This window comes from Canis lupus, chromosome 3 (genome assembly GCF_011100685.1).
Source record: "Canis lupus familiaris isolate Mischka breed German Shepherd chromosome 3, alternate assembly UU_Cfam_GSD_1.0, whole genome shotgun sequence".
Lineage (NCBI taxonomy): Eukaryota > Metazoa > Chordata > Mammalia > Carnivora > Canidae > Canis > Canis lupus.
Window position 1 is genome coordinate 3,916,164 of NC_049224.1, and position 24,679 is coordinate 3,940,842.

A 24,679-nucleotide genomic window follows, 5' to 3' on the forward strand; every position below is an offset into this window, starting at 1 on the left:
AAGTCATTACTAACTACCACAACATATAATCTTGTTGTGCCCAAGGCTTAATATCTCTACAACTTAGTCCCCTCAATTATCAAATGAAAACAAAACCATCATACACAATGTTTTCAAGGATAAACTGAGATCATAAATGTGTAATTAATTTCAAAAGATTTATTTAAAGATTTTAATTTTTAAGCTATCCCGATACCCAACATGGGGCTTAAAACCACAACCCCAAGACCAAGGGTCTCATCCTCCACTGATTGAACCAGGCTGGTACCCCAATTTCAGAAGATTTTTAAATCTTCTGAATTAATAATTAATTCAGAATTAATACATACTATTTTTTAGTAATAGTAAAATTATTATTGACTACTACTCTGACAGTGGAACGTTTTTGTTTCCAGTGAAATATCTATTGTAATGGGATTGCTGAAAGATCATGCTATTTTAACAAAATCCCTTTGGACAGATTTAAGAAAAAGTACTGAACCTCTTGTTTTCCATCTTACATAAGAAGGTTTATATACTTTTTAACATTTGTACACAAGTTCTTTCATCTTCAACAGCACAACTGTAAAAGATTTAGAGTTTTTGAAGATTGTCCATTTAATTTTTAGCTGAATTGTATATAGATCAAATCCATGCATCAGAAAGACTCCAAAAAGCAAATTTATAGAGACTGGGGAGATGGAGTTAAAAATTTATAAGTTTTGGAGAACTTTAAATAGGAAAGATGTTAAAAATGTGTTTTTGAGGCACTTAAAGCTACATTTTAGAACTATGGGAAACTAACTCTGTAGATTCTTAACATGAAAATGATGTTCATTTCTCCTATCACATTAAAGACATGTCGTTATTAAAATCATTAATGTCACAGTGTGAAGATACTATTGGCATTGAAATTTTGTACAAGTTATCTTAAAGCATTTTGTTTTGAAATTGATTTCTGTTGTGAAATTTTAGTAGTTTAGTACAAAAAGCTTAAGCCTTTTTAAAAAAACAAATGTTGAAGTTTATTTTGACACATATGTTTATCTTACATTATGTCAAACACTTTTTTTGCCTATGTTTTTCATTTGTATATCAGACCTCTTTGAATAAACTGAGGGTTTTGAAGACGTTTGCAAAATGGTTTTGGGTGGTAGATCGCTCACCTGTCTCTCTTGATAAATCTCCATTTCCTTACTGGATATTTAGGAGAGAGGTCTAGATTACTCTGTGGTATGTCTCTAAAGCCCTGGCTGCTTATTCTGTTGCAGCTATCTATTCAGAATTCACTTTCCAGGTGCCAATAGTTAGATGGGCATTTTGTAATTTCCTGTAGGAGTTAAGTGTGTAGACAGAAAAAGTCCTAAAATTGTATTGTTGAGAAAAGATTTCAAAACATGTAAATCATTGGTAACATTGTGTTCCATCTAAGACGCTTAACATGGTAAAAGATCATAGGCCACGTGTCTATTTTCATGCCATCGATGATGACAAAGAGTGCTTCACAGGTGCTTTTACAGGAGTTGACTGTAGAGCATGTGAGTCCATAAATTTCTCTGTGTTGAATTCCATTTCTGGGCACAGCATGGTATCAAAACCCTGGCATGAGAAATGTTTTCTACTTAATCGTGAAGTTTGATTGAACATGAGCCTCCTTTGTTGGAAAGAAGCACATTTTCATGCTGATAGTTTTAATACTTTGAATTTAATAATAAAATACTAAAGAAAAAAAACCCTAAAATATTTTACAAATATATGTTTTCTGATTTAAAAGTATTAATAATAGCTACCAATTGAGATAATAATTGACCACTTATGAATATGAATCACTGTATATGTATCATACTGTTTTATCTTCACAATAACCCTATGAAGTCATTATCTCCATTTCATTATTAAGGCAATAGGCCAGAGAGGTTAAATAACCTGGTCCATGGTCATACATCATGAGACAAAACCAGATGTGAACCCAGACCTCTGATTCCAAGTCCTGTGCTATAACGCTTCATATTTACTAATACATATTTACAACTTTTATAGCTGCTTTCTTGCCCAAAATATCTGAACCAAATCACTCCTATGTTACCAAATCTGAACTCCACCTTTGTGTTCTTACATATTTAACATCTGGTGGTTCAACTTTCATCGTAAAAATCTCATGCCCACAAAACCTCAGAAATTATCTGCTGATTCCTACAAATCATTTGGCAAATAACTATGTTTTGAAAGAATGATGTTGAATCTAAACCAATTGAAGAATATGTAAGAAATACTAAAAAGCTGTCTTATAGAAAAGATCATGTTATCTATGCTGCTTTGTGACTTTATTTCAGCATTATTTCCTGAAATCTTGACATGTCAAGGAAACTATGTATCATTCTATTACATGCCTGCAAGTGGATACCGTCATGTACTTAACCTATTCTACTTGTGTTTTTTTGCAGTAATAGAATTTCTGGGTCACAGGACACAATCACTGAAAAGTTTTCTTACTTTTGTTCATCCTGTATCACTAGGATCCAGCATATCCCTTGGCCACGTATGTTGGTCCGTACGCATATAAAATGAAGGAATGAATAATAAGACCAGACTACATCCCAGAATGGTTTTGATAATTTATGCTCTTGCTACATGTGTGTGCTTCCCCATCTTTCCCAAAGCCACATATGAAAGTTGACAACGAAGCCCCTGTTGTCTTTTTCTAAATAAACTGCTTTTCGAATGCCGTAGAAGCTCCCAATGATCAGAAACTCTTAGCAGCAGCTGTGTTTAAGGTAGCTCCTAGACGCCAGTCACGTTGTCCACTGCAGTTTTAAAAAGGCAGTGTCGGATTTCTAAACACTTATTCATAATTCAGGATTTTATTATACCCAAATATGTAACTTCTTATAATTTTGTAAGTTCAGTTTTGAGAAACTATAATAAAAGTTCTCTTTTGTTTCCCAAGATATAAAGTAATGTGTTTCAACATTTTTACTATTTTTAAATAAACCACCAAACAATGTCATTTTGAAATTTAGGATGATGATGAGTTCTGGCACAGGGATTTAGGCACTAATTATGTATTCATTTTATGCTGATTTGCTGCATTGTCATGTTTTCCAACGGCTCTGAGAAAAGGGCTATAATTAAATCAAATCTATAACAAAATATATTTTACTGAGATTAATTTTTTTCTATTTCAGTTTATTAGAACCTACAGACTAGGATTTTCGGTAGCTTTCTGTGATTGTATTATTGTCCCCAAAGTATACGAATAAGACTCAGAATTATGCTAGTGCTGATATCCAGCTGTACAAATGAAGACTGATCATTTTTAACAGGAAAATATATTTAAATTCTGGCACTTCATTATAATGACTTCGAATATTTTACATAACTTGGCTTAGGAAAGGAAGTTTATTTTAAGCATTTTTTTTTCCTTTTAGAGCATAGTTCAAAGTCATCTCGTCTCATTGTCTCATGATGAGCTAAAATAAACATTTACTTTCATTTTAACCTATTGCCAATTCTTTTGTCAAGTAGGCAGAGTATAAATAAATAACTTGTCTTTTTTCTTGAGTTTGTTTGATACCAAGACATTTTACTGTGTATTTTGTCTTTGGTCAAATGCAAAACACAGCTTTTTGCAATTTAGAAAGGCTTCCAGCTTCTGGATTTGTTAAGGCTAAACCTATAAAACATCATATCGTTTTCTCAATTTATACCACTTTAATCTTATACTATGAATCAATCAATTAATGTAAATAATTGAAATAATATTTTGAACAGGATTTCAAACAGAGGTAATCTTTGGATTTCATTAACTAAAAGGGGTCCAAAGTGTTTATTAAAGAACAAAACTAACTTGTACCTAAGGAGAAACCCTTCTTTTCTGATACTATTTATTTATTTAGAGAGTTAATAAGGGGGAGGGTGCGAATTGCAAAATATAATATTTAAATAATTTGCCTCATTTAAAATTCTATAAATGCCCACTTATTCACCAGTCTTCTGCTGAAGGGCCAAGACCTTTTATTTGTACAAGAGCTTGCCGTCGGGAGTTTCATTATCATCTCTCCATAAACCCCAGCTTTGCGTACGTTGAAGTGGAATGAGCACTAAGACACTTTGAAGCAATATAAGTAAAATCCTTCTGAATTTTACAGACTTTCCCCTGAACTCTTAAGATCATCTCACATTTAATTTGAAAGCATTTTTTTAGTGAGTTGCCTTCATCAAATATATGCAAATATTCAACATAGTTTCATATTCTTTTTTTTTTAGTTTCATATTCTTAATAAAAGTGATGCATTTGTTCCTTTTATTCAGAATTCTAATTATATACAAGGCCCTGATTTGTGTTATCAGTGTCTTATCAGTACCAGTCCTTCACTCATTCACTCAACAAACCTGCCTTGAGCATCACATCAAAGATGATTGATACATGGGCCCTGCATGCAGGCAGAACCAGAGTCAGGTCAGGATGATGACACGTGCTTCATACAGTGGTCACAACAGAGGGGACAGAGAACTCTGGGTTAGGAGCAACAGTCCGTCTGAGAAGAGACCAGCACGGATTTAAGGGTTTTAAACTCACGTGGATGAATGTACATGGTATTTTCAGGTGTCACAAGCCTAAATGTCTATAAAAACCAAAGAATATAAATGAGTAAAGTGGATCAAGTGTATCATTAGGGAATGGTGGGGACTGTTACAGCTGAGAGCACAGGTCTGATCTAAAGGCATTCACTTTCAAAAGTTTGTTTAAGACACAGACTCAGCCTCGCAAAATGTGCCTGGGCTGCCTATTTGTAGCTCTGGTTAAGTCTAAATACATGAAAGGCAGGCATGGTGTTTTGAGAAGCCATCTAGGTAATAAATGTGTTCAGTGAACCAAGTCAGTTATGCAGGATATGTGGGCCTGAGTTGAGTGTCTGGGGTTTCAATCTATATCGAAAGAAATAGATGAAGGATAAAATGTGAACCAAAAAAAAAAAAGTGGCAAAATCATTTCGATCCATAAAATGGGGGCAAAGTATTCCCAGTGAAGCAGCAGTCAGTTGCTCTAGGATCTGAGATTCCACTGGATTACTGTTAAGCAGACCAAGAGCATGCTTGGTGTAATAGCACCACAAGGACGACATGAACAATCTGGGAAAATAAAAACACCCCAACAACTCTGGTCTTCCTTTTGTGAATTGTACAGTTTAGTGGATTTTTGAATTGTTACACAATTTCAGATGGAAGAGGAACCATATTTTTTTTTTCCAGGACTTCACGGCCTCTGTACACCTTAAGCTGACCTGAATAAGGTGATAGAATTTAAGATTCTAAGGATAGAGGAGTACAGTGTTTGGCTGAAGACCAGACTCAGGGTGACTGGGCATGGGTGTTGGAAACTAGGCTCAATAACAAATATGGCCATATTCTATTTATATGAATATATAGCCCCCTGGCCATTAAGACTTTTTCCTCCTTCAAATAATTTTGAATGCATCCTTATAGTTAATGTTTGATATTGGTTGTACTAGCTAGTAAGAGATATTTCCAAACTTACAGATATGTGCTCTGTATTAATTCTAGCAATAAACATGCATTTATTCTCCCTTGCAGGGATTTGTAGACATTAATTCTAATCAGTGATTAAAGATTACTTTAAAAAGGTTGAATATTTTGAAAGTTATATGGGATAATTGAATAATGTAGAAGTGTAAAATGACTTTTAAAAGCTCTCATACAGTTAATAACTTTGCAATTATTTCTTAGTGGTTTCCATTTTTAAATATTGATATGAAAAATAACAGTAACTCATAGAATTCTTACTGTATTTTTACATATTTGTGACATAAAGGTATCTTTTTCTTTCACTGAATACCAGACTTTGATCATGTAGGGTTTATGGTACTGTGCATAAAGTTATTAATATCTTCAAGTAATCTTTATATTATATATGAGAAACGTCCTTCAGATGTAGCAGGAATCCTCAAATACGTGCTTGCTACACCGTAGCATGGCTTACCATGAACTTTTATATATCTTGAACCTTAATTGAATACTTTCAAATCTTTGTGACTATTTTTCCTTGATCTTTACAAAGAGTTCTTTAAATACCTGATATTTGGTTGCTTTACACAAATCAGTTAGATCATAGATGAATCACTGTATGTGAGACATAAATAAAATTTACGGTGGAATGAAAAAAGATAAACTGTCAGGTTAAATTTGCTTTAATCTTTTTTGTTCTGTTTTCACTTATGATTAGAAAAAAATGTTGACTTTGTCTCTTCAGCAGTACTAAGCATCTTTATGTTCATTTGACAGTGTCCATGGTTTCCAGCATGTTTCATTGAGGATTTTAATTTTATATGTATTATATGTAGCAATGAAAATCAGTAGATTGCAAGTTTCTTAAAATTGGGCAATTAACTTAAATAATTAGAATCTGTAAAGGAAAGAAAAGTCCATTATTTTTATCCCCAGTGATTGGAGAAAATTCTGCTGAGCAATCCAGGGTATATAGCTTTTACTATTTGCTGATTCATGCCAAAGTCCTAATCCAGTTCCTGGCAATATGTTTTTTACGGTGTTCTTGTTGATAGAATAAGCAGTCTACTTTTTAAGTCACAGCATTATATAATATCTTCCACCAAATATTCAGGTGGCTTTAGAAACCCTAATTGTAAAGCTTGGAGCTTATATAGGAGGTCATGGTTTGGCCAATTTGAAATTGGTTTCCAACTTCTGGTTTAACTTATGAGAGATGATGTAGAAGGCAACATATATAAGGTCATGTTGAGGGCCATATGAAATGACTAAGACCTCTTTCCTAAAGTTACCTGGTTATTGTTAACAGTTAGGTTGCTTCCAATAAAGATGATAAAAGATAGAATCAGTCATGAAGATCTCCCAAAGACCTAGCAGATAGAATGTTGCATATGGGCCAAATAGCAATTACAAAGAGTCTACTCCAAGATTTGTATAATGAGCAAATTATATCATATATATGTACTTTTAATGTTGGGTGCATTTAAAAAACTATGGAAATATAAGGATAAATTTTAAAATATTGATTAGTTTCCAATTATCTTTTGTCATTGTGTAAATATTTTCGTAAAAGAGTGGGGTGCTGGGTTGGCCCAGGTTGAAGAGCATCCTACTCTTGATCTTGGGGTTGTGAGTTCGAGACCTGTGGTGGGTGTAGAGATTGCTAAAAAAAAAAAAAAAAAAAAAAAAACCCAAAAACTAAAAAAAGATGTAAAAAGAATTATTATCATGAGAGGACTTTGGGATTTTTTTAATATTGAACTAGTCTTCATCACGTACTCACCAGAATGGCTAGAAGTCTGATAACATCAACACTGGTGAGGATGGGAAGCAGTACAACCTTCAAAAGTGTTTGTGAGAATGTAAAACTTTGGAAAGAGATTGGTAGTTTCTTCTAAAACTAACCCTCTACTAAATACATACTACTAATCCTCTATGACCCGGCAATACCAATCCTAGGTTTTTACCTATGAGAAATGGAAGCGTATGTACACAAAAAGATTGTACAGGAATGTTCCTAGCAGTATCAATCAGTGGCCTCCAAACTGCAAATGATTTACATGCCACATCTTCCAGAGAAGAATGGATAAAGAAACTATGCTGCCTTTGTATAACTGTCTGCCTTTGTGGGTGGGTAAGAGCATTGACTGGAAGGGGGCATGAGGGAAGTTGGTGGCGTGCTAGGTGGTGACCTTGATAGCAGTTCAAAGTAAACAGATATGTGTGTTTGTTGAAACTGATTGCATTTAAGACTTCTGCATTTCACAGTAGGTAAATTTTACTTAAAAAAGAAAGAACTGGGGATCCCTGGTATCTCAGCGGTTTAGTGCCTGCCTTCAGCCCAGGGCGGGATCCTGGAGACCCAGGATCCAGTCCCACATCAGGCTCCCTGGAGAAGCATGGAGCCTGCTTCTCCCTCTGTCTATGTCTCTGCCTCTCTCTCTCTCTCTCTCTCTTAAAAAAGAAAGAAAGAAGAAAGAAAGAAAGAAAGAAAGAAAGAAAGAAAGAAAGAAAGAAAGAAAGAAAGAAAGAAAGAAAGAAAGAAAAGAAAGAAAGAAAGAAGAAAGAAAGAACCATGAAAAACATTGAAGTCTAGTCAATGATGTATATGCTGAAGTGGCTAGGAGTGAAATATACTAATGTCTGCAGTTACTTTGAGATGCATCAGAAAATAAAATAAGTTAGGGGCACCTGGGTGGCTCAGTGGTTGAGCATCTGCCTTTGGCTCAGGTCCTGATCCTCCTGCTTCTCCCTCTGCCTGTGTCTCTGCCTCTCTCTCTCTCTTTCTGTCTCTCATGAATAAATAAATAAAATCTTAAAAAAATAAATAAGATAAATTGATAGATACCTGGTTGGATAGAGAAATGGATGCATACTTCTGAGAGCAGATGTAGAAAATGTTAATTATAGAAGTTAGGGGCTTTCACTGAACAATTCTTCAAACTTTTTGGTATGTTTGAAAATCTCCATAGTAAAATGTTGGGGGGGGGATTTATTATAAAAAAGACATACCTTCTAGAATTTATTTTAATTCAGGTTGAAGATACGGTTCCATTGTTTAACTTTTTCCTTTTTTGCCCTTTTCACAAATTAAGATTTTGTTTTATGCCGTGAGGTCATCTTAATTGCTTTTAGCTTGTTACCTTGAGCAGTCCTACTCCTCGGTGGCCACCTGTGTAATCCGGGGCGGCCTTGGGCCTGTTTGTCCGCCCGGGGTCACCTGCCACCGGGCCCTAACTCGGCAGCACAAGCGCGGTGGGGGGAGGCGCAGAGGCCCCCAGGGATGAGCCAGGGTAGGGGTGCAAGAGGACCCCAGGGATGGGGGGAGGCGGAGGTGGGGTGCGCCGAGGCTCCCCAGGGAGGAGCGGGGGGGGTGGGGGTGGGGTGGGGGGTGGGTTAGGAGGCCTCAGGCCTCGGACCGGGAGACCGAGACCCGCCCTGGAAGCTCCCTCCCCTCAAGCACATCCTGGGAAAAGGGGGGGCTTTTCCAACAGCCAAAGGGAAAGAACCTACCAAAAAATTGGATTCCCGGGATGGTAATGAAGAGGAAATGAAAAGTTGCCGGGAAGCCGCAGGGACTGGGGACTGGCAGGGACTGGGGACTGGCGTAGAGGTCAAGGTGAGCCGCCCCGGGCAGGCGCAGAGGACAGGTGCCCTCGGGGCTCCCGCCCCCGCCCGAAGCGCAGGCCCAGGCGCGCCCGCAGATGGCTCAGCCGCTGCCCGCCGTGGGCGCCCAGGCCCCGCCCCCCCCCAGGCTCCCCCCAGGCTCTCCCCCACCGTATTGAGGCTCCCCTCCCCTGTAAGGCTCCCCCATGAGGTCCCCCTCCCCCCCGTGAGGCTCTCCTACCCCCCATGAGCTCCCCATCCCATGAGGCGGCCCTTCCCCCACGAGCCCCCCTCCTCCCCCCATGAGCTCCCCCTCCCCCCATGAGCTCCCCCTCCCCCCCATGAGCCCCCCTCCTCCCCCCATGAGCCCCCTCCTCCCCCCATGAGTCCCCCTCCTCCCCCCATGAGGTTCCCCTCCCCCCATGAGTCCCCCTCCTCCCCCCATGAGGTTCCCCTCCCCCCGGAGGCCCACTCCTCCCCCCGGAGGCTCCCTCCCCGCAGGTGCTCCCCGACGCAGGCTGCAGGCCCCCTCCCCCTGCACCCCGCGGCCCCGGGGGGCCCACACCGGCCGAGGGGCGGCTCGAGGGGCCGAGTCAGGAGGTGCTCGGGCCTGCAGCCAAGGGCAGTGCGCCTTAGTGTTTGTGAGAGAGAAGCTTGCCTCGTGCCTCTGCCTCCGGCGGTTCTAGAAGGAAGCCCATGTGCAGGCACCGCCGCGGGGCCTCGAGGTCCCAGCCCCGGCCTCAAGCCCGGCCCCAACCCCAAGCCCGAGGCCCGGGCGTTGGCCGTCTCGCCGCGGGGCCCAGCACGGAGAGCCGGGCACTGGGGGCCGTCGGGGTGCCCCCCCCCAGGCTCCAGGGAAGGAGCCCCCCGCCCGGGCGGTCGCTCCCGTCCCCGGGGGACCTGCCTCCTGCCCCGCCCCTGCCCGCGGCCTTCCTGCGCGGCCCCAAGCTCTCGCTCCGGGGCCGCCCGCACGGCCAGGGCCATCTCCCCATCCCAAGACCCGCAAGGCGGTCACCCTGCAAACTGCACACACGGCCCCTCGTCGGCCGTCGTGGGGCTGCTGCAGGCAGCGGTGCTGAGCCCCGAGTCCTGGGCCGGACGAGGAAAGTCAGCAACAGTCAGGTGCCCCCTGTGCCGGGCTGTCCCCGTGCTGGGCTGTCCCCGTGCCCCGGGCTGTCCCCGTGCTGGGCTGTCCCCTGTGCCCGGGGCTGTCCCCGTGCTAGGCTGTCCCCTGTGCCCCAGGCTGTCCCCGTGCTGGGCTGTCCCCGTGCCCCAGGCTGTCCCCGTGCTAGGCTGTCCCCTGTGCCCCAGGCTGTCCCCGTGCTGGGCTGTCCCCGTGCCCCAGGCTGTCCCCGTGCGCCAGGCTGTCCCCTGTGCCCGGGGCTGTCCCTGTGCCGGGCTGTCCCTGTGCCCCGGGCTGTCCCCGTGCCAGGCTGTCCCTGTGCCCCGGGCTGTCCCTGTGCGCCGGGCTGTCCCTGTGCCAAGCTGTCCCCATGCCCTGGGCTGTCCCCATGCCCTGGGCTGTCCCCGTGCCAGGCTGTCCCTGTGCCCCGGGCTGTCCCCGTGCCCCGGGCTGTCCCCATGCTGAGCTATCCCTGTGCCCTGGGCTGTCCCCGTGCCAGGCTGTCCCCGTGCCGGGCTGTCCCTGTGCCCCGGGCTGTCCCCATGCCAGGCTGTCCCTGTGCCCCGGGCTGTCCCTGTGCCCCAGGCTGTCCCCTGTGCGCCGGGCTGTCCCCGTGCCAGGCTGTCCCCATGCCGGGCTGTCCCTGTGCCCCGGGCTGTCCCCGTGCCAGGCTGTCCCTGTGCCCCGGGCTGTCCCCGTGCCGGGCTGTCCCTGTGCGCCGGGCTGTCCCCATGCTGGGCTGTTCCATGCTGGGCTGTCCCCGTGCTGGGCTGTTCCTGTGCCGAGCCGTCCCCGTGCTGGGCCTTCCTTTCACTAAGGGAGAAAATGGATTTCGCATGAGCTTGTTGAACCATAAATTTCTTTCCTGCATATGCCAACTATTAAAGCCCAAGTGCTAGTGCTCTGAGAAGTGTACGTTGGGAAATTATATTTTCTTCTAAATAATCCTGTCTTCTTGGTGTGGAGGACAGTAAAGTTGACAAGATTGTGAATTCCCCTTGGGAAGAGGCTTGGCTGCTCCATCTTTGTGTCCCTATCGTTAGGGACAGAGTAAGGGTTCCTAAATGTTTGTCAAATAACTAAAAGAGCCTTTACAAACATCTACCCTTGGAGGTAGATATTGTAATTTCTATTTTACAGAAAAGATTTAGAAAAGTTGAATTACATTCCCAGCACCAGGACTGTGTATACACACCTACATACACACTCACACAACTTTGACAGCCTGAGCATCTGAAACACATTTCCATTATCTGTAACTGATTGATTTTGTGCATGAAACATTAAATTTTAGTAGAATTCCGACGTAGCTAAATCTGTTTTATTATTACACGGTGTTATTAATCACAGGCGGTATAGTTTTAATTTTTTTTTCTTTTTTCTTTTTTTTTTTAAAGATTTATTTATTTATTTATTTATTTATTTATTTATTTGCACCACCTTCAGCCCAGGGCCTGATCCTGGAGACCCGGGATCAAGTCCCACGTGGGGCTCCCTGCGTGGAGCCTGCTTCTCCCTCTGCCTGTGTCTCTGCCTCTCTCTCTCTCTGTCTCTCATGAACAAATATATAAAATCTTTAAAAAAAAGAGAAAGCTTTCCAAAATCATAACCCACTTGTAGAGGCTTTTCAGGAGTGAATTATGTTGCTCCCTTCAGGGTGAATATATCCCTGACTTACTATTTTACTATCCATATTTCTGACCTTTCTTCCCTTCAATATATCTTTCATAGTTTTGTACGCATTTCTAGTGAAATAAGGCTGAATATATGTAAACATAAAATAAATTCAGGTCCTTTACTAGTGATGAATTATATGAATGTATTGTTACATATTCATTATTACATATATGTTTGTAACAGGAGTTATTGCATATATATGTAACAAGAATTATTGTATATATATAATATATAGTATGTTACATATTTGTTGTATTGTTATGTATTGTGTGTATTGTTTTCTTCTTTTTCCTCTTTATAATATTCTTTCCGCAACCTTAAGTCAAGCCACTAATCCAACTAGTACATCCCTGAGTTTATTTTATTTTTTTTCATCCCTGAGTTTATATCACATTTTCTGACTTTATATTTCACCTTTTTAAAACTATGAGATGGCATTGAATTGCCATTATTTTCCCCAAAGCCCCAAATCTTGCCAGATGGCCTAAGTGTGTTCTGTGTCAGATGACTATGTATTTACGTTTCAGTAAAAGATCACAAAAAGGGATTTATCCTCTATTTTTTTAAAATAAAATTCTATCATTACCAGGGCAGCACTCATGATACTCTCAGGACCCGTGGAAGCACAAAACTGAGTGATTGATTCTAAGCACATTTATCTGACATCCCTTTTAAACACCTGGCATTGCTCGTGCCTCTTTATTCCACTAATGACTTTTAAAAGAAATAAACTCTCTTCTCAATTCTCAGTCTTGCTTTTTCTTCAGAATAGCAGAATGGCTACTTGAGAGAAGTAGTTGTGTGTGTGTGTGTGTGTGTGTGTGTGTGTGTGTGTAGAGCAGGAATCTAAATACTGTTTGTCCATTTTGCTCCATGATTTGTTCCTTACGCAGACAGAACCGTAACTACAATGGACAGTAGAACACTGAGAAATATGCCAGGGATGTGCTGTCCATTTTGATCTATCATTTAAAATAACAGAAAGCTGAGCCCTGGGTTTGGGAGTGTTGCTGGCTGTCAGACGTGATGTTGCCTGCAAGGTACCCACTGTCTGAAGCAAATGGTGAAATGATCCTTCCTCCCTCTTCATGCTTTTGCAACTTTCCACAAGGGGAAACTGGGTAAGGCTTCCCTCCATGGCTTCCATCCGTCTTAGGCACTGGTTTCATTGGCTTTCCACCAGCCTCCCCAGGATCAAAGAGATGCAATTTTTTCCCTTCACAGGAAATCGACTGATGATCAGTCCCAGCAAAGCAACCTGGATTTTAGTGATTATAGTATTTCGAGAGCTAGGCTGCTAAAATTCCTTCACTAAGTACATTTATAACAATTACATTTTTGTTGACTTAATGACAGTATTGGTAAGGGAAAATGTATTTGTTAAGAAATTATATTCACATATATATATATATATACACATACATGCATACATACTCTTTTGAATATAAATTAAATGGTTGATGAGATGAGAGTCTTTTCATTGATGGATAAAGAGAGAATCCTCTAGAAGTATATTTTATAGGCAAATGGGCTTTATATTAGGAGTCATTGAATTGGCCTGGTACCAGAAAAACTAATAAGGAAGTTTCAATAGTCTTTCCCTGGAATTTCTAAATTTCATTCTGTTGTATTTACTTAAATGTTGTTTAAGAAGAAAATTTGGAGGGCTTTGTTTCTCTATCCTTCAAATAGATAAAAATTAACTGAAACTAGCCATCCTCCTTGTGTTGGGATTTACAAAATGTAAACTGCATACTTTTCACAAGTTAATTTTTGGTTGATGCCCCTTATTGTCATGTGTAGAAATATGTGGACTGCTTTTTTTTTCTTTTTTTGAAAAAGAAGTGTAATTCTTATTTCCTTTTAAGTGAAAAAGTAATCTCTGTGTAAATTCAAGGAACCAAAACAACCAAACATGACCTTCTTCCTCTCTTTCCTGTAAATGTTAGAGCAAAGATTACTTTACCTCTGACGTGAATGATATGTAATGCTATGGGAGAAAATAAGAATAAAGCAATGGCAGTTTCAGAGCTTTGGAAATATGTTTTATGAATTCAGCAGTGATGATACTTAGGCCTTAGTGGGTTCAGAGTTCAACCTAGCTAAATATTAGTAGAGTCAAATTTATGTAATGTCCCCTGCCCTCTCAAGCCCATGTGGTCTTTCTTTTTTCCTCTTTGTGAATGAATTATGTGGGTTACTTTGTTCTCACACCTCCCTTTTCCCAGCTCCCTAATCTAGAACTCCTTCCTCATCCCTTCTTTTATAGAAACTAGCAAGAAGCACATGCTTTTCTCTCAATTGCAGAATTCGTTTTATGTGACGATTACCAAAAATCACCGGTAAAAATTCTCCTATTGACTTTTGATCGGTTCAGAAATTTTCTAAGTTTAAAAATTAATGACAAAGTACAGGCTACCTGAGGATGAGTGCTTGCAGTGTATGGAAAACATTTGGAATGGAGAATGTTGACCTCTTTTCCTTGCTATCTAATTATAAGCTTTCAAAGATATCAAATTAGGTGCCCTCTTCATTGCATTTTAAAATAATTTATTTCTTTCCTTATCACCAAAACCATTTCTCAAACAAAATTTTGAATAGTACATTTGGATGTTTAGAATCCTTGTTAGCCAAAGTGAAACCATTCTTTCGACTTTTATAAATTGTCTTTACCTACTGTGTTTTATAGTCTTCTGAGAATTTGGCTTATCCAAAAAGATATTGTGTGCCTTCCCAAGTGAGAAGGAAACCTTTTGTCAGCATCTTGTCTGAGTTAACTCCTTGGCTACACAGGTCATGGGAGGTCTATGTTGAACATTAGTCTTTGGCTCTATCACAAAACTGGTATTGAAGCACAGGCCAGCTCCCAGAGTACAGAGGTTAAAGAGGCAATTAGTCACTACAAAGCCGACTTGTGGCGTCTTCTGGTAAGGAAGTATTTAACTCTTTCCTGAACGATGCCTCAAATCTCATCTCCTGGGTGCTTTTATATTCCATTAAAATAATTTAGTGTTCAGTCTTACCCATTTTAAAATCAAAGGTGAGCGTAAAGTATATGCTGTCTCTTGAATTGAGACTTTCTTATCAATAGCAGTTAGGGTAAATGGGGCAGAAATGGGCAGAGAGATTATTAACAATTTTACGTTTAATAATCCACCTGAATTTCATTTTAGTGTTTGCAAGCCTAATAATCTCCTTGAAATATTTATAGCTTTACCACTGAAGTTGTTATTTATCATTGATGGTGGTGGTGGGCCTTGGTTTGGAGCTTGCCAAAATCTTGCCTCACTTTTTTTTTTTTTTTTTTTTTTTACAGAAAAAGAGTGGCCTCTGATGAATTATAATTCACTAAACTGGACCATAGTTTTATATGTTTTTATATTCCTCAGTTTTTTTTAAAGAGCCTGGGCTTCTGCTTCTACACAATAAATTTTTGTAAGATGTAGGATAATAAAACCTTCTCTTTTGTCCTCTATCTTAAAATATGCCGAGAACCCATAAAGATAGCACCGGTCTTAACTGTATCAACATTGTGCAGTGCCTGGATTCTCCCAGTTATTGGTCATAAATTGATGGAACCCCAAAAAGCTTAAAGGAAGGAGGAAGAGACTTAACTTTTCCTATTTTGTTGAAAGTAACTATATTTTTCCCCGTTGAAAAATGAATAAACTGCTGAATTAGGAAGTCTTGTCTTTATATTTCCCTCCCCCTTTCTTTTCTAGCATTTCCTTTAGTCCTGAAATATAATTATTTTTAGTGATACGTTTTTCTGCCCCGAGGTGGGAATATTATTATCAACAATAACAAAGATAAATAGTAGATGATCTATCAAGGTTATAAGTGTTATGTTCATCATTTTATAATAATGCGGCTTTCCGATTATATCTTTTAGTATTTCTAACACAGAGTTGCACTCAATAAAACATGGTTGAATTACATAAATAAAAGCTTAGAGTCTTTTTCTGCCTCTTGCATATTTTGAGGAATGCTTAGAAGAAGTGAGCTCAAATCATCATGTAATGATTGAGTGTAGTTGTGGTAAGAGTATGGAACCATGGCTAAAATTAAAAGCAACACTTTGGGATAAATATATCTGAAATATTAAAGCCAAAGCCAAGTTTATCACAAGTTTAATCCCCCACCCCCACCCCCCGACTTTGGAAGGGGCTTTAACCATATTGTTTCTAGTAGCTTAAAGAAGATGTGCATTTTTAAAATAGTGCGGGCTTCATTCTATCTGAAAAACATGATTAAAATACTATATGAAACATTTGAATGAAATTAAAACATGTATTACTAAATGAAGAAACAAAAGTATTTCTGTAAGAGCTGGTTTGTAGTGGTCCTTCCTAAATATATCGGAAAATATTATTTTGCTGTTGTATTACTCCGTTTTTCAGGGCTGACTTCTACTTACCCTCCAGTTGGGAACCCTACCTGATGTTAGAGACACTTAGGGGAAGGGTGGTCCACAACGAATCAGCAATGACAGCATCTGCTCTGCCTTCCTCAAAGATGTGACACCTCTGTTGGCAAAGGTGCAAACCTGTAGAACTTAAGTTTCTGTAACATTTCAATTTATAGGCCACTTATTGTAGTTAAGTCTCATTTAGGAAAAAAAAAATACTATTCTCATTTTGTAAACTTTCACTATCTCTGTGTGACAAAATGGGTATCAGTTCCCCACTGTTTTTAAGTAGCAAATGCCTAAATTAATCTTAGATTCACTAATCAGATATTGGCTTTCTGGAGAATAACATTTGATAAGTGAGAACTTAATGAGTGTCCCAAGATAACTGTTGTTAACTGGTGGCGCTGGTGACATTTTGCATGTCACTGCTAGTCTTTGCCCCAGTGGTATATTAAGAACATGCTTTGAGCAAATGCTTTAGCATTTTCACCACAAGTCAACCTTTTTTTTTTTTTTTAAATCTCTCTTGCAGTGAACATCTCTTCTATGAGAATATTTTTTTCTGTGAAAAATTGACTTGTGTATATATCTGGTACTGTGTTGTTAATGGGATAGAATAGAAGAATGTTTACAAGAAAGTGTATCATAAAATACAAAGAGCACACAGCATATCATTTTGATGCCTTTTGTCTTTCATTTGTCATTATGGGCAGTTGTTTAAGCTAAAGACAGCAATAACTACTACATATTCTTTCTGTGAGGTTAAGGTGTCATATTACTAAAAAAATAACTATAAACATAATGCTTATAGATGAAATTATAATCACCTGTAATAAGGGGAAATGTACCATTATTAATAGATTATTAAATTGATTCGTCTTGCACATGTTTACCTATAAATATCTTTTTTTGTGTAGATAGAAAGTTTTTATATAGGACATCTTCTAAAAGCAGGATATACCTGTAAATCATGCCAATTCATTTGCTACACTGGGATCGGATTATTCTTCAGTAAAACTCAATTTGAGGATTTAGAAAAATCAATCAAATATCATTATTCTTTCTATATGATGCCAAATTGTGTTTTGGTGACCTCTGCTATCACTTAAATGACCTGAAGTCAGGATGAGCGCTCGTGGCACAGCATTGGACTAAGTTTGCTCCCTTGTTGCTCTCTTTAGATCGTGTAAATCCTTTTTATTCTTTTTTCATTTGTATGTGTCTGTGACTTGCAGCTTCTTATGCTTTTATCCATTTATAAGCTGTATAACATAGGGTGGCTTATTCGCTTGTTTAGTTTCAAGAAATGATGAAAATGAAGTTCTATTCCTTAAACCCCCCGATAGATCACTTTTACAGTGTGTTTGCATTTCAGGAGTTTTAAGGTTTGATCTACATGTTTATTCAGTCTTGAATGTATCTAGGTCCCCGTTGTACTTATTTGCCAATTACTTTGCAGCCCTTTTCATAGTTTTTGTTCTAAATCTGTGGGGTTGTTTTTGTCTTATTGCATTTTCCCTCTGCTTGAAGATATATCTATTATTCAAATATAAAAGTGACTTAGGAAAGAACATCCTAAAGTTTATTTAGAAATTCACCAAGCCCATACTAATGCATCTCTAATGGGGACATTTCTTTCCACACCTCTAAGGTGATTGAGCCTGTCCTTTAAAGTGAGATTTGCAAACCAGTGTCTGGCAGCTCCAATTAGCTTCTTTTGGGTTTGAAGCACATCACAAACAGTAACAAGGTCTCCTAGGACACTCCTCTCGCAAGCAATGTAGTCATATTTCCTCATTAGTTCTTTTCAATTGTCACTAATGCCATGTTCCAGCTTTTGAGTAGGAGACAAAAAACATAAAAATTTGGTATGTATGTAGAATGGGCCATTGTTTTCCATAATTCAAGGATCTTTTGAATTCCTTTGATAGTTTTGAAGCTTACACAGCTTAATTCATTAACCTTTACCCTTCACATAAATCAGGTGATTAGGAATCTATTGCTAAGGAGACAGATTTTCCCTCTACTGAAACTAAGTAAATGCCTTCTGGTCTTAAAAAAAATTCCTATATAGCTGACAAAAGTAACCTTTCTGTTGCTTTTCAGATTTCATCAGATATTTCAGGTGCATTTTAGAAGATTATCAAAAGCAAGTGAGCATAACATTGTGTTAATACAAATCATAATTCGGGATGCTTTCGATACTTTGGAGCAGATTTTCTTGCTTTTTGGGATTCTAGGAGAGTTTATATGTATATATGTATGTGTACACACACATCATACACACTCAACAGCTGTTACTCAAGAATTTACAGTGGTTGCGATTTTAAAAAATTTCTTCAAGAGCACCTGGGTGGCTCAGTCGGTTAAGCGACCGACTCTTGATTTCAGCTCAGGCCATTATCTCAGGGTTGTGAGATTTAGCCTGCCTCAGGCTCTGCACTGCGCACAGAGCCTGCTTAAGATTCTGTCTCTCCCTCTCCCTCTGTCCCTCCCCACTCCCTCTCATAAATAAGCCAATAAATTAATAAATAATTCCCTCTGTAGCCCCTCTCTCTCCCCCCTGGGCCCCATGAGCACACACTCTCTCTCTCTCTCTCTCTCTCTCTCAGCAGCAATTTTACCCCCCTTTGGAACCCTGTCAAATCATAAAAAGAAAGCAAATAATTTGAGAGGAGGCAATTCAGAATAAACTAAAATATATTGAACCTAGGATATTTGATTAGGAGAAACTCTTCATATAGGCCCTCATGCTATAGAGAATGAGAATATGGGGTTTCAAAGGAGGTAGGTGGTTCTGTGGTTCCGCGGAGGTTAAGAATGGAGTGGATTTCTCCAGATTTTTTATTTTTTATTCCTTCTTGTTAAGATACATCTCACTTTATTTCTCAGAATTTGGGAAAATAGTTTAGTAGGCTTGTGTTTGACGTTCACGGACTATTCTAAGAATATTTGATATTCTGCAGTTTTCCACTGTGCCATTTTCCCATTATTAGTTTCACCTTAAGAATCTTACAGATTGTTACTTTCCCTAAGGATATAGTTCTTTTCCCAAGTTTTAGAATTCTTTATGTTGTCATGCATGAAATGAAAAATCTTTGAATGTACTGACCCATAGAGGATGTCAGTCATATGATATTCTGAGGTTTATCCTTAGGGATGGCGGGAACAGGTAGGGTGAAGAGTGGGGAAAATATGAATTCTAGATTCTGAGTTTAGAGACTCATGGCTTGTCATGACAAAAGTCTAATTTATCATTGAAGTTAATGGATATTCTCCTATGCGTTACCTGTGAATAGGAGAGAGGATGGAGAAACAAAGATTTTACATGTGGCCTTTCACTCTCACTCTTCCTTTTTCTCTTTCTTGGGGGAGGGCGGTAGGGGTAGTGTCAGGCTTTTTGATGATTCGAAGGAAGGAAGGACGTGAGGAAGGAGGAGCGAGGCAGGAAGGAAGGAGGGAGTGGAGGGGAGGTTGGAGGAGGGCTTGGAGTGCGGGCTGGAGGTCGGGAGGGGGAGGGAGAGGGTGGGTGGTTCTTCTGTCTTTTTTCTTTTGTGCGGTTTCTGTGCGTTTCTCTTCCATCTTTCTCTTTCTAGTTCTCTTTCTCTTTCTCTTTCTCTTTCTCTTTCTCTTTCTCAAAGTAGGCTGCACACCCAGCGTAGAGCCCAGTGCAGGTCTCAAACTCATGACTGTGAGATCAAGACCTGAGCCAGGATCAAGAGTCAGACACTTAACTCACTGAGCCACCCAGGCTCCCCTCTCACTCTCCTTCTTAAAGATTGTCACTTTACAAACATTTCTCTATTTTATTGGTACCATTTAAAAAATACCTTTACATAAGTACCTATAGTTAAAAAGTTTCAATAAGCTTTACCATCTTGTTTTGTTGCCTGCATACCTAGTATACTGCGAACTGGGAAGTGCTCTGATGTTAATATGCTAAAGGTCATGACTAGAGCCAAGATCCTTTTAAAACAGGGAAGAATTATTTAGAGTAAATGCAGTCCATAGACTAGGTGATGTTCATGTACTTCCTGTAAATACATACTATAATGGACTCTCAGAGTTTCAGGAGGAAAGGTTAGTCACCATGTGGGTCTCTGCAGGTTGCCTGGAAAGTAGACCTGAACTAATCACCAGGTTTCAGGCACTAGCCAATTGGTGTGAGGTTTCCTTTCCATCAATTTACAGTAACAGGACAGCACAAACCATTTCCACTTTCAATTCTCAAAACAATAGCTATTTTAGCTATTTATTTGAACCATTCAATTTCGTGTAATATTTTTATTATGTTAAGAATTTCAGTCCAGATTCACAGAACTTGAGGTTTCTTTCTCTCTTCAAATATCAGTTCTTGGAATGATGTGATATTTACATTTTAAAAAATTAACTTTTGCTACAAGTCTTCCAAGGAATGTTTTTTCCTCCATGAATTTTTATTCAAGGAATACTTCTGTGTTGTGCGTTAACGTGTAGCACACTGGCTGTGATTACAGGATAATTAAGACTATTTGGAAAATCTTATGCAACTGGACTTTTTAAAAACAGCAAAAATCCTAGATGATTCTTTGTAGAAGCAAAGTGCTTTTCTCTTATATTTCTTTTCTCTTTTTTTTCTAACAGATATTCACTGCTTATTTCTTAATCATATGTTACCTCTTGGCTCTTGCCTTTTGAATAAGCTAAATTTACTTACAATATCTGTTCGTAAAAACTTCCCTCTGACACACATGAAGGAAACCTGATGCTCATGGCGTTTCATCAGTTTTTAGAGAATTTTCATCTGGTGATTGATTATCTTATTTTATATGAATACTGGTTCTTGTTGCCTATGAAATAGTATTTGATCTGGCTTTTACAGTGAAATCAGTTTGTGTTATTTGCTCTTTGTAGTGGGCTCTGTGTGTCTTTAATGTTCCTGTGTGCTTGTAGTCTACAAGAAGTAGGAATGCAGATAGAATATTGCATTTGTGTAGTTTTTTTCACAATCAAATGTAAAATCAGGCATTTCAGACTATTTGGAAAGAACGTGAGAACAAAATAAACGACACAAACATTATTTCTGTACTGACTTACTTAAGTCCTAAAGGACTGTGGCAGTCCTAAAGAATACTGCATGTGTCAACCTCTGGTGGGGCTAGAGGAAGACTGCAACATGTTTCTTTGATATGACAAAGTAGCCAGACCTTTTTTTTTTTTTTTTTTTTTTTTTTTAGGATTTTGTAATCAACTAGGGTCTTTATTTTTATCCTGAGCATGTGAAAAATCATTTTTAAAGTCATAAATAAAAAATAGTTGTTGCCTGTAATGTCTTATCTGCTTTTGTCCTTCCTTTCTTATGAGTTTATTCAAATATTACATTAAGGTAAATGACATGGAATTAGGTTTAAAATTTCCCCTTCATGATAAGTTGTATCAATGGTAATTGCATTGTACTGCTGTTTTAAGTTTTCTATTGTAGCCACGGAAAAACTTCTCCAGTTTTGTCATAAATCTTTTTTAAAAAATAGCCAAAAAAAGAATGCTTATTCAGTTATTCTAAGGAACTTTGAAATGTTTATCATCCCATTAAAACAATATTCTATAAAAATATTTTAAAGGAAAAAAATATGTCTTCTTCATAACTAATTTAACCTTCAGTAATGAATTATGTGAAGTAAAATTGTATAAAATTTTCTGACATTTTATGAAGATTCCTACAAATAAGCCAGACAGCAAATAAAATATCTGCAAGACAGAGATGGATACTCAGTAATTTTTTGATGGATTATACACACAGGTATCAAATTACTTGATCTCTACTTCCTAGAAAAGGTTAATGACTCTTTTTGCTTTTACCCTTTTACTTAACTGTTATTTATAAAGATTAAAACAGCGACTACATTGAAGGATGCATATTCCAATGTGTCAGTATGACTGTACAGGTTTTTCTGATCTTATAGGACACTGAGCCACAAAATGAATGGCGTTGTTAATCATTATTTTTAAAGTTCATTCAGTTCTATACTACATGTTCTGCTATGGCCATTAAATCTGAGTGCACCATTCAAAAACCTTTTAACTTAAATGAAACCAGAAAAGACTTTAAATCTTATATATCTACATCTATATTTACGTATCTATGCAACCATTCATTTAAAATATTAAGAATTAAACATTTTAAAGTTAAAAAATCTTAAAGTTCTTATGTGTGCCGATTTTTTCTTTCATCTATAATCACTGTAAGATTTTTAAAAATATTTCTGGTTTATATTGAATAAAATATACAAAAATGTGTATTTTAGTGTTATCAAACTCTGTCTTTAATAACTGAACCATGAGCAATATTATTGTCCACCTATAATGACCAACCATCTAGATTCTAGTTTCCTTGTGATTTTTTTATTTTATTATATAAGTGACATGGTCATTATATAGTCTACGTTGACTAGTCTACTAAAAGTGACGTTACTCTTATAGCAGTACCACTTTTTCATCACTTTGGTTTTAAAATATACACTAGTCATAGATGCATTTAATTAAAGCCACTTAGGTATTAGAGCACTTGAGTTTGGAGCAGGGAATATAATACTTCTTCCTGAAACACCTTGAAAGAAGTTTGTTGAAAGAAGAGAGCTATGGCATTCATCAAACGCTGACCTCTTCCTGTTATAGTCATGGCCAAACTCTTGCTAATTTAACTTGAAATGCATTAGTGTAACTCACCACTTTTTTGTGTGTGTGTTTTAGGTGTGTGGAGGTCATTGCAAAGGAAGGACAAAACCTGAAAGAGCTGTATTTGGTGTCCTGTAAAATCACAGATTATGGTATGTAAAGAGTCATTGTCCTAATCCTTTTCTAGAATTTAAAAAGTTACAAAATCTTTGAAAACTTTTTAAGAGAAATCAAGAGCTGTTATCTCATAGAGGCTATTTGTCTTTATTTGTGCTATCTCTGATCATTCCAGAAGAAATTAAGAAATCCTGAGACTAGGACCCAGAGTAAAATGAACATGCGTACATTATCCATTTGTCACCACATGCAATCACACACTTTTGTGCGCATACGCACACTCACGTAGGATTAAACAGTATGGTTAAAAAAGCTATACAATGAACACAAATATCGGGACAATTAATATTTGATATTATAACTATAACTAAAGTTATTACTTGAGCTAATTTGCTTAATGTATCATGTCAGATACATTCCCTGCTGACATTCCAAATGGCACACTACTTAATGCTTTACATTTTTTAAAGCATTGGAAACTTCCAGGTTTAGATATGTAGGAAGTGAGGGATATACATTTGTATGCAAGATTTTAAATTATCTTAATTTTCAATATTGCTTTAAAGTGAAGAAAAGCAAGTTTTATTAAAAAAAAAAGTGGAAAGGATGAAATCATCCTGTTGGAGTGATAAAAGGAAAACAACCTAGTCTTTCCTTTTTTGGTCAGCTTTTACTTATTAATTCATGTATTTACTCTAAATATAGAGTTTTAACCAGGTATTTGGCTTTATGGGAGACTGAATTGGTTTTCTTTTCCCTTTTCTGATTTTTTAAAAATTTGTTTAAATTTGAGACTATGCTTTCTACCTCGAGGGCAACTAATAATTCATTAAGTTTCTTTATTGTTAACTCTGACATATGCTAATAAATGACTCCAATCCTAGGATGTCATACTGACCATCTGTCCTAGGTGGAAGAGTTGTATTTTGGCAGCTACTAAATTCAGCCTTTAGAAAAATTCTACTATAGCTGTAATAAAAAAATAACATTAAAAATTTGGCTTAAAATAATGCTAATTTCTTTTCAGTTTATTTTTTAGAATGATAAATGAGCCTTATGTGGATTTATTCATAATATTTCTGGGTGGTTGAGGTTTTTTCCTACTTATACCATGCAAAAGGAATGTTTTGATGTTTTCCTTTTCTTATAGTTTGTTTTCTGGTTTGGCATAGTAGATCGCCACTAAGATACAGTAATTCTAAAACTTTTACTACCTCTGTGTTGTCTAGCCCTTAGAGCATTCTCTGCCCAACCCAGGGCATATACTCAATACACATGGATTTATTAATTAGCTAATACATTCATTCATTCCAGGCTCTTTCCTTGGCATTCAGGTTCCTTTACCATTCGTCTCTATCTGTCCCTCCAAACTTATTTTATATATTTCCCCGCTTTATCTATTCAGTGCCATCGTCAGATTGCCAGGAGAGCTACAGATTAAGTTCTTTGGAATGAATTCTTCAAGGTCCCACAGTGGAAAATGTTGCTAAAATGTTGCTAAAATTACACTCTGTCCCAGCACCTGTTAAGATATTAGCAAGTGCAAAGAAATGTTCCAGAAGATGTAGAGAAGAGAAAAAGCTTTG

The 24,679-nt window shown here is 38.4% G+C and overlaps 1 protein-coding gene across 1 annotated transcript in view; it reads left to right on the forward strand.

Annotated features, from left to right (window-relative positions):
- FBXL17 (F-box and leucine rich repeat protein 17) overlaps nucleotides 1–24,679 on the forward strand; it is a 496,926-nt gene that overhangs the window by 315,668 nt on the left and 156,579 nt on the right. The window contains exon 7 of the mRNA XM_038532171.1: nucleotides 23,052–23,128. Coding sequence (XP_038388099.1) covers nucleotides 23,052–23,128 — 77 coding nt within the window. The remainder of the gene's footprint in view (nucleotides 1–23,051; nucleotides 23,129–24,679) is intronic.